Below are 11,189 nucleotides of genomic sequence, written 5' to 3'. Positions count from 1 at the left end.
TGGATCCTTCTGGGATTCGTAGTTTTCATTGCCACTAAATGGTTTGATAATAGAAATATGATAAAGTCTTTATGAGACGAATCCAGGATTCTTGAGGCAGAGATTGAATGCTTAAAAACAATTGAGAATCAGTTTGAAGTTCTCCAGGCTGATGTTAAGGAGAAATTCATTACTATGGAAGAGGGAACAACTGATCTGGATCGTAAGCTTCAGTCCCTTTCTGTAGGAACTGAAACATTAGTGACTGATATTAAGGAGAAATTCATTACTATGGAAGAGGGAACAGCTGATTTGAATTGTAAGCTTCAGTCCCTTTCTGTAGGAACTAAAACATTAGTGGCTGATATTAAGGAGAAATTCATTACTATGGAAGAGGGAACAGCTGATTTGGATTGTAATCTTCAGTCCCTTTCTGTAGGAAATGAAACATTAACTGAGAGAATCAAAACTGCTGAATGTGACAATCGGATTTTGTCTAAAGCTTATGACAGATTGACGGAAAGATTGTCAATACAAGAAGGCACGGTTTATACCATAAAAATTATGTCCAAAGATGAGATGTTATCTCTAACGGACAAACTTCATACTTTAGAATCCTCCGTTTGCATCTGATAGCTCCACGAAGCCAGCTATGAGAGGCCAGGAGAGATGGATGCGGAGGGGAAGCCGCACTTTAACTGAGAGCGAGGTCAGGAGCGCGCTGCCCCACGCTCCCCGCCGCTAAGAAGTTCTTTGGACGCGAACAGACGTGTGCTGCAGCTGGGCAGAGCACGGAGCCTCGCAGCGAGCGAGCGCCGCCCACCCGCCCGCGCCCGCCACGGGGAGAGGCAGTTCGCGCCCCGCGGCCCCGGTTCAGCCCGCGCGGCCGCCAGCCCCGTCATGGCGGAGGTGGGGGGCGTCTTTGCCTCCTTGGACTGGGACCTGCACGGCTTCTCCTCGTCTCTGGGGAACGTGCCCTTAGCTGACTCCCCGGGTTTTCTGAACGAGCGCCTGGGCCAGATCGAGGGGAAGCTGCAGCGCGGCTCGCCCACAGACTTCGCCCACCTGAAGGGTATCCTGCGGCGCCGCCAGCTCTACTGCCGCACCGGTTTCCACCTGGAGATCTTCCCCAATGGCACCGTGCACGGCACCCGCCACGACCACAGCCGCTTCGGTGAGGACGCAGCCAGGAGGAGAGGGAGGCGGGTGGACCGCGTACAGGGGAGCCGACAGCTTGGGGACGTCGCGCAGGGGGGCCCGCTGAGCCTCCGTGGGCCGGGTGCTGTCCGGACCCGTCGGGGCGGGACGCAGTGTCAGGGCCCTAAGCCTCGCGGCGACCCTGGGGCCCCCATGCCCCGCGACGCTCCCCGGAGGGGGCGGAGGCGCCTTGCGGTGCGGCCTCTCCCACCCGCTCCACCCTCCCTCCTTCGGGACCTAGGGGCTCCTTGTGAGAACCCCAACGTCGGGCCTCTGATGGAAGCAGGTGGAGCCAGGAGAGGAGTGGGAATCCTTGCCTAGGAGGCAAGGGGACTGCGGCTGGCGGAACCTCGAGGGTGTCAGGCCCATCGCAGCTGATCACCCAGAGCAGGAGCCTTCAGGGCCCACGGGCGTGGTGGCTGGCGGCCCGCACCCGGATCACTTTTATCCAGCCGGGACCCTGTAGCCATGGCACTGGCCATCCTTGGGATGGCTCAGGCCAGAGTAGGAGCCAGTCCAGGCAGCATGGCATAAACCGGCTACATGAGAATCTAGGAAAAACTCGTGGTACCCATCGCAGAAGGACACAAGTCTTGGGCATCTTTTGCCTAGAACTAACTCCTTGCCCACGTGAGGAAACTGTCCTGAGCCCACTGCCAGCCCCAGAAACAGGTGTCCCCTGAGCCCAGGACAGGAAATGTCTAATCTCCAAAGCGGGATTGCCTCCGCCTGCCCGGAACTATACAAACTGTTCAGAGCACCCAGCTGCCTGCCTACATTCAGAACTAATTATGCGATTAATATAAACCTTGATCCGCGATAGAAATCTTTAGCTTTCTGTTTCCTCTTCAACAATTTGCTATTTTTATTTTCAATTTCCTATTCTCTATTAAGCCATCAAACAGGTGCTGTGAAAGTCACCTTGTCTCCTCCATCTTTCAATGTCCTCTGCTTCCTCCCAAGGTCCTTGTAATGCGAGAAGGGTATTTTCTACGACTACCCTCAAGCGGGACATGCTTCGTTTTTTTCCCCCATCCTTCCCATCTTCCCATTCTACATGCTTTTCTAGAGCTGCATCTGGAGTGCTCAGTTTTGAACAAAAGAAAGGAAAGAAAAGAAAAGGGGAGCAGAGGAGGGGGCAGACGGGGGGGGGCAGACGAGGGCCAGCCTCAGGACAAGCGTAGCAAACAACTAGGACCAGGGTTGGTCTTCCTTGCTGGGAGCAGGCAGGAACCCTAATGAGGTCTGTGTCATCTTGGAAAAATGCACTCAACGAGAGCTGGAGTACAGTAGGTTGGGAGGGGTAATGGAGGGGTGCAGGTGTCTGTATAAACTTGCAGCAGGTCCTCAAAAGGGTGATGAGGTGGGGTGGGAGGAGAGGGAGTGTTAACTTGGCTTCTTTCCCTTCCATCACTTGTGATTTAGAAGTCCCCTTTTGTTCCTCTTCCTAAGGAATGGGACTCCCACCCTGAACTCAGAGGCTCCCAGAAAGAACCTAAAGATATTGGACTGGTTCATACATAAAAGAAGTGCATATATGTGCATGTGTGTTTATATGTATATGTGTAAAAGCGAAGTCCTGAAATGATAGTGAAATGTGGAGGGGGGTAATGAAATTGGTGAAATGTGCACTTCTCCCAGCTGCTATGTTTGTCTGACTCTGCCTAAGCTGAGCCCAATAATCTACAAGGCCAACATAAATCAGTAAGAGGCTCTTGGGATAAGTGGTCTTTAATTGCCTCCCTAAAGACACATCTTGATTTCTTTTCATCTCCCATACCTGCTAAGGGTGTTAAGTTTAAGGAGAAACCAGAGGAAGTAAAGCTGGCGGAGGAGGGGATGTTTGCACTGCCGCTTAACTGACTGATTCAGTTTGGGTTTGGCCTTTTAGAAAAAACAAACTTCCTGAGACCACCTCCACATCACCTTTTCCCTTTCCTCCTTCCTTGATTTCTTGGCAGATCCGTGTATTTCCTGTAAAGGAAATGATAACTGGTCAAAGCTGTCTCTTCGTAACCTCCCCCTGCCAACTTTCAAACACACTCTTACTCCGTTTAGCATTTGGCACAAGACGAGGTGGTGTTTGAGTTTGCTCACACTCTCCGCCCTCCACATTTGAGTTAATCAGCCAGAGTATTCAATAAATCGAAACTTTAACATTCCATAAGTGCTTTAGCAGTCAACATTCCAGCAGGGTAAAGTAGGCCAGACTTAAGATATAAAATATTATAGATTTCTGCTTGGGGGGAGGAGGGAGTCTCCGAAGGCCATGTAAAGTAAATAGCTATTTGTTGTAATTGGAGAGCAGGGCCCCCAAGGATTACCCTGGAATCCATGTGTTCTAAACAAGTCAGGCTGAGCCCAAGTGCAGCCCCGACTCCAAATAATAACCTGTTGGCACTGCACATGCTCCCTGCTCTCCATCTGCAGTCAGTAGCCAGGAGTCTTTCAGTCCCCGCCTGGCTGGTGGCATTTACATGAGCTTCATAGGGAGCCTGACATTCCTGAGGGGCACCTGTGGACTGACAGAGCAGGGCTGGGGAGCCAGACTGGAGGAGAGGCCTCCTGCCAGGTGGGATGGAGCAGGCTGCTGCAGCCGCTTTGGGTGTTGAGCGATCTGGTTCTTGTTTGGCCGAGGGCCAGGGCAGCACTGTCTTGGCCCTGATGGTCTGACAGGATGGCTGAGGGAACCGGATTAAATGACACATTAGCCAGTCACCTAGCAAGGTCCTGAAACAGTGGGGCCCAGGATAGATCCATTTTGATTGAGACCCTGGGGAGGGAGGTGTAAGAAGAGTCTGGAAACTGTCGAGAAAATGCCAGAGCATGAGGTGGGCAGGTCAAGATGAGGCAGAGGAGATGGAGGTCCTGGGCCTCGAAGGGGTGAGAACCGATGACAAACTTTGTCTACTTAATACTTTTCCTCAACGCTCGGCTGTTAACACCCCTGTCCAGCTGTAGCTGAGAAAATATGAAAATGGCTTGTTTTCGCTCACCTTTCATGCTGGCTGGGATTCAGGAGAAGGTTTAGAAATATCTGTTCCATCATCATGTGCCACTGGGTTCCCACAGTCTGAATCCAACTAATAGGAAAGTTGGCAAAGGCAAATGATGCCCAAAGACAGCTGGGCAGGGATGATTCCAGCTGTTGGAGACCCCTGTTACTGGACACAACCCAAGCAACATCCTGTATGATCTGTCCTTTGGCATCAGGGTTCACAGAGAGTTGGAGAAAAAAAACTGGTGACTCAAATGGCCACACCTCTTGGGTTCATGATTTGTTCTCACACCAGGTCTCTGGAAGTGAGATCACAGGCTTCCCTCTGCTACTTAATGAGCTCAGGGTAGTCTGGGACATGGGATCCTTCGAGAAAGGGGCAACTGCTGTGATTAGAGGCTCAGAGGTGAGCTGCCTTAGCAAAGCAAAGATGGTTAGTAGCATGGTTTGGTACCCCTCAGAGTTTAACACCCAGAACAGAATCAAAGTATGGCTTGGGATCGTCTTGCCAGATAGGCCACTCTACATTTTTTTTCCAACACCCTCTCTAGGCACAGTAGAACCAGACACAGAACCCCAGCATGATCCTGCCTGGACCAAGTGGAGTGGCAGAGCAGGCCCTTCTCTCATGTTAGTAACTAGCGCTCTCTGAATACAGCCTACCCCCACTTTTGTTTCCTATTTTATACTAGGTTTTAATATATTTTTCATTTTTAAAAAGGCATCAAGGTGCACAATCTGTAATACCACTGCCTAGGAGATGGAGCAAGAGGATCAGGACCAGGTCATCCTCAGCTGCATAGAGTTCAATTTCAAGGCCACCCCAAACTACATAAGACCATGTCTCAAAAACAAAAACAAATTTAAAAGATTTAAAGACAGTGTTTCACTATGTAGCCCAGGCTGGCCTCAAACTTGGGAGCCCCATCTTTCAGCCTCCTAATTCCTGGGATTATGGGTGTGTGTCAATTTACCTGGTCTTTGTTTGTTTGCTCTTTTGTTTTGATTTTGTGTTTTCCAGACAGGGTCCCCCTATAGAGCACAGGCTGGCCTTGAATTACCTGTCCTCCTGCCTCAGACCCTCACGTATTAGTAGTACAGATATATGCCTCCACACCCAGATAACATTTATTTTTGTTTGACCTGTTTTATATTAGCTTTTTGAAATTTTATTTTTCATTTTGTGGGTTGGGGAGGAAGAAGAAACTTCAGTGTATGGAGGTCAGAGGACAGCTTGCAGGAGTCAGTTCTTTCCTTCTGTCATTTGAGTCCCAGGATCAAACTCAGGTTGGAGGTTAGGCAGCCATTGCTTTTATCCACTGAGCCATCTTGCCAGTCCTACTTTAACTTTAAAACTATTATTATATTTTATTTCTTTAGTGTGTGTGTGTGTGTGTGTGAGAGAGAGAGAGAGAGAGAGAGAGAGAGAGAGAGAGAGAGAGAGAGAATGGGTGTGTTGGGTGATTGGGTCAGGCATGTGTATCACCCACAACTGCACATGTGTAGGTCAAAAGGACAGCTTGGGGAAGTTCTGACCTTCTACCACACGGGTCCCTGGAATTGAATTCAAGTGGGCAAGTTTGTAAGCAGGTACCTTTACCTGCTGAGCCACTTGTCAACCCTACATTAGCTTTTCAATAACCCTGTTAATCACCAACAAAGTGAGCTAACTGGTCAATGAAATCCCAGAAGCCTTTACTATTTGAGTTTCACTGGGCTACACTCCCCCATGGTAGAAACAGGCAGACTTATATATAATTAAAGTACACACAACATATTCTGGCTATTGGGATCAATCTCCAGCACCAAAACCAAAAAAGAGAGAGAGAGAGAAAAGAAAAAAGAAAAAAATGTTAAGGGCACAGAAATACAAAAGTACACACACTCTCAAGAAAAAACACAGGTTCTAGGTAGATAGTGGCAGATTACTTACCTGGCACGTCCAAGGCCCTACGTTCAGTTCTGAAGTGGGAGGTGTATGGTGGTATGATACAGAGATGTCAAGAGGGAGATAGATGACGGAAAAGCCCTAGAACAATGCAACTATGACAAGGGGCCATGAGCTAAGGAGAGTGAAGTTAGCTGTGTGCATATGGCGCTCACTCTCCCTTAACAAAACCCCAAACACAAATCTCTGGTGAAGCTAATTTTGGGGACCAAGGTATGATACTTTCTATTGGCTTATAATTATGCTTATTCTGTTGGAGTCAGCCCATTTTCCAACCTTCTGAAACCTCTTTGGATCTTGAGTATCTCATCCCTTCCAACTGGGTCTCCACTGGTGCTAAGGGAAGCTGCGCTCCTGTGTCCTCTTATGAGTTGTTTATTAAAATGTTTAAAGGGCAGAACCTCTTTCAGAGCAATTGAAGATCGCTGTTCATTAAGTCAATGGTTGATTAGCCCCCATCATCACCGTCTTACCCTTCCTTCGTTAAGGCATATGGCATTCTCCTCCTGAAACAATCTGCACTGTGCTATAAGAGCTACTAGGAATCAGGAGCCTGATGAGATAGATGACTCAGAAGTCAAAGACTTGCTGCACATGCCTGAGGACTAGAGGTCAATCCCTGGACTCCATGATAGGAAGAGAGAAGTGATTCCCCCAAATTGCCCTCTGATCTCCACACAGCAATACAACAATAACAATAATAAACAACTTTTTAAAAGTTACTAACAGTCAGTTTAAGGATAAGACTCAGAGAACTTGAACATGAAAAGCGAAAGACCAACCCTCAAGTGTTCCATAGACAGGTAGCAGAGCTGTAGATCCTTCAAATAGATCAGAATGAACCATAAAAACATGTACCACCAAAGCTACCATGATTGATTGACTACCTCCATTGCCAGGCTAGCCACTAAAACTTGAGAGAAAACTTCCCACTGGAGTTTTCAACCTGATTGCAGAATGCAGTGCTTCTAAGTTTTTACTTTAGCCCTTGGGAGATAGAGACAGAAGGTTAGCCTGGACTGCATTGCTAACTACTTTCTCATTAAAAAAAATAACTTTTATTACATTTATGTATTTATTTATCTATTTTGTAAGTGTGTGTGTGTGTGCGTGTGCTTGTGTGTGAGAGAGAGAGAGACAGAGAAATGCATAGAGAAATGCATGTGCCATAGCATAAGTGAAGGCAGAGGAAAACTTGCAGGAGTCAGTTCTCTCCTTCTACCATGTGGGTCCCAGGGATCAAACTCAAATCTTCAGACATAGTATTAAGCACTTTTACTACCCTCTGAGCCATCCCAACAGCCTCCAATATCTTATCCTTCTGGGACAAGTTCTACCTCTCATATAGAATATCAAAATATTACCCTTACTAATCATACTTTTGGCATGAAAGATAGCTAAGTGTGTAAACTCAGTGCATGCTTTCAGACAAGTGTGTTGAGTTTCTGGTCTCTGCTGAAAATGTGGTTAGAGGAAGGAATAGCAAAGAACAATCTAGCTGGGCAGTAGTGGCACGCCTTTAATCCTAGCACCGTGAAGGCAGAGGCAGGTGCATGTCTGTGAGTTCAAGGCCAGCCTGGTCTACAGAGTGAGTTCTAGGACAGCTAGGGCTACTCAGAGAAACCCTGTCTCAAAAAACCAAACCAAACCAAAAGAAGAAGAGGAAGAAGAAGGATCTAGCTGACTGTCTTCAATACTATTTTGTTTTTGTGTCCCTTTACCCTCTTAATAATTCATTTTTTTCTCATGGGGTAAATGAAAACATTTTCAAAACTTCACCTCTAACCTTGTCAGTTTAAAGGACATTTCTAATTTCTTCCCTTTCCCCTTAAAGTTACAACATCCAAATCAGTTTGGAGTCCAATACTACCTGCCAACTGAGCCGTGGCTCAACTTTAAAATCTCAAGAGAGGGCAGGAGATTGACAGGCTTGTCAGTTTGGGGCTGAGCGAACAGAGAATGCTTTCAGGCCAACTTTTCCCTCCAGCCATAAACAGGGTGAACAAACTTCGTGCATGGCCTGTGTGGCATTTGTTAGAGTCAGCTACAGGCAGTTGACAGCCTTGTGTGGTTTTTAAGGACATGACAGCTGAGAGGGTAAAAAATGCTTTCAGCTTAGAGGACAGTGAGGGAACGCAGGTGGGTGCCAGGGAGGAAGAGGGTGGCTTGGCATTGAGAACACTGCCTTGCCGTTTCTTGAAAGTGTGGTATTCCACTACACTGATGCCATAATTGTGGAGTGTTTGTTAGCAAGCCTTCCCATGGGTTCTTTACCCTAGCATACCTATGGGGCTTGGGGGTGGAGCCTAGAGATCAAGCTTTTTCCTAGCGTGCCCCAAGTTCCAACCCCGGCACCGCAAAATAAAGAAGAAAATCGCGGTGTTAAGTGGAGGAAAGGATTGTTTCCCATTTTACACATGGGAAAAACTGGGGCTTAGAGAGATTGAGCACTTTCCCTGAGGTTTTCATTTCTCGCTGCAGAAGACTGATTCATCAGATGATTCTCCATGGATACCCAGGGTTACCTGTAGTTGGGGGTAAAGCTGCCTATAGTTGAGGGTAAATGACGGGTAGGTCATAGAACAGCCTTCTCCTAGCTCCATGTGAGTAACAGAATGATGTTCTATTTTTTGACCCAGGAATTCTGGAATTTATCAGCTTGGCTGTGGGGCTGATCAGCGTCCGGGGAGTGGACTCTGGCCTGTACCTAGGAATGAATGAACGAGGAGAGCTCTATGGATCAGTAAGTTTCAGCTTTTCTCTTTATCAGAGGCTATTACCACCAGTGTGTAGACAACCTAAGCAGAGGATAAAATTGTTTACCTAGCACTTGAAAGACCTTTTACGACTGTAAAGGATTGGTGTCTTCTTGTTCCTGGCTGCTCAGGGCTTTGCTCCAGAATACCTTTACCCGTTCAGCCCTCCACCTTAGGTTTTGTATGATATACTTGCTTTCACCTTTTCCATTAGAGGACGCGCTAGTGCTCTGATAACAGGAAGCCATGCTGATTTGTCAGGAGCCACTTAGGCTTGGGGGCATTAAAGTTTTGAAAGAGCACCTCCTAGTTTTAATGGGTACCCAGAGCAGTAGCTGATGGGCAGCCACAAAATAACACAGTAAAAGATCCAGCCTTCCAGTAAGAAGCACAGCCCCCGATTTCCAGATCGGCTGAACCCCAAAGGCCAAATAACACCAACAAATGAAGAATGAGGGTTCTAGGGACTGGTGACAGCCCCAATCCCCTAGCTAGGAATGGGCTGGCTGCAATACATTTTCTGTGTTCTGGAAGCTAGCCCAGCAGTGGGTCATGGTAAGTGACTTTGCTGACCTTAACCCTTTTGGGGGATCCCAGTATCCTGGCTCAGACTTTCTAGTCACATAACACGCTTTCTGGCTGGCTATACCCCATGAAATCAGAACACATTTTTCTCTGACACCTAGGAGATAGGCCTGTCCCCAGCACTCGGTATCGGGCACCCCAGCAAGCAGTATGGCGGCCTGATCATGTATGAGAAGGGCCAGAAGCAGGAAACCCAGGAGCTGCCAGCTTTAAGTAGCCAGATTGGAGGAGCTTTACAAGGAGATCTTTTCTGAGCTTTCCAGCTGACAGGCTGCTCATTAGGAGAGATCACAGCTCACCTCCCATGCAGCTTTATATAGACCCATGGCCTTTGCTTGCCAGTTGATGTGGGTGACTGTAATCTCAGTGCAGTCAAACATTATTAGCCCTAAGGAGGAAGTGAGCCTGGTGGGTGCCAGAGGGGCATTGGAAGGCCATAATAGAAATTCTGGGGTTAAAGAGCCAGCCAAGGCCAGCTCCTCCAAATTCCGTCCCTTCAGGAAAGATCACACCCAAAACATGTTTGTGTGGCTCATGAAGGAGAATGAAGAAGATACAGTGTGGGTGGGAGTGTTGCGCTGCGTGGAGGAAAGACTCCTTGGACACACAGGGAGACAGGACTGAAATTTTCTAATCTCAATGTGCTGTTGCTATTTCAGGCTTTCCCCACCAGCAAACTGGGATGGAGGAATAGTCATATAATGGGCTCTGCTTTATTTTCTCACCCTCACAGAAGAAACTCACACGTGAATGTGTTTTCCGGGAACAATTTGAAGAAAACTGGTACAACACCTATGCCTCCACCTTGTACAAACACTCGGACTCGGAAAGACAGTATTATGTGGCCCTGAATAAAGACGGCTCACCCCGGGAGGGCTACAGGACTAAACGACACCAGAAGTTCACTCACTTCTTACCCAGGCCAGTAGATCCTTCTAAGTTGCCCTCCATGTCCAGAGACCTCTTCCGCTATAGGTAATGGACCTCTGGTGCCACCTCTGTGACCCGTGTACTCTGTGGCCGTGGTTGGCTCTGCAAACACTATACTCATAGCTTTTCAGTCCTTCCTTCCTATCAATTAGATAACAGAGAAGCACTTACTGTTCAACTTGACCCAGTTGTCCCCTTGTTCAAAGTGTATATCAAGGTTGGGTTATTTTGGGGAGGGACATGGGGGGAGGGGTGGGTCAGAGGGAATCTTGTATATACTTTTTGCTTTACTCATGTTCTTTCCCATGAGGTGGCATGACAAAGAACAGGGGCCCCCTCACTACAGGCCAAGGCTGTCTTGCCGCACAATCTACCCAGCTACTTTGAGATGGGGTGCAAATGAAAGACCAAGAAATCTGCCACAGATGCTACCTACAGAGCTTTGGGAAAGTGTCATTTGGAAAATCCTAGGGGCTCCAGCCCTGCTGCAAGCCATTCCTGCCCTGGCTCTGCAGATCTCTCATTCGTCCTGACATGCAGTTTTCCTGCCACCGAAGTGGGAGATATGGGGTAGGTTGTAAGGAAATGATATTAAAATGTAAGCATGGATACTGTGCATAAGGACAAACTATTTATGAAATGTATATGCTATTTATTTTATATATTTATTTATTTCAAAATAATTTTATTTTTAATGAGAGATGCTATGACTGGATTTTCATCAGAAAGAATAAGGTCCTACTGAAACAGGAAAAATGAGTTATTAAAGGCTTTTATTGGCAATAAAATTGTCTTT

General features: G+C 47.4%; 1 protein-coding gene across 1 annotated transcript; it reads left to right on the top strand.

Moving 5' to 3' along the window:
• The first annotated feature begins 879 nt into the window (after positions 1-879).
• LOC121442738 (fibroblast growth factor 16-like) lies at positions 880-10,581 on the top strand. The gene is made up of 3 exons (XM_041644336.1): positions 880-1,153; positions 8,762-8,865; positions 10,197-10,581. The coding sequence occupies exons 1-3, from the start codon at positions 880-882 to the stop codon at positions 10,440-10,442; spliced, it is 624 nt and encodes a 207-aa protein (XP_041500270.1). The 3' UTR covers positions 10,443-10,581.
• The last annotated feature ends 608 nt before the right edge of the window (positions 10,582-11,189 follow it).

This window comes from Microtus oregoni, unplaced genomic scaffold, assembly GCF_018167655.1.
Source record: "Microtus oregoni isolate MIOR12 unplaced genomic scaffold, Mior012 000094F_ref0000399, whole genome shotgun sequence".
Lineage (NCBI taxonomy): Eukaryota > Metazoa > Chordata > Mammalia > Rodentia > Cricetidae > Microtus > Microtus oregoni.
The sequence above is the reverse complement of the archived record's forward strand: the minus strand, read 5'-3'. Positions and strand labels throughout refer to the sequence as shown.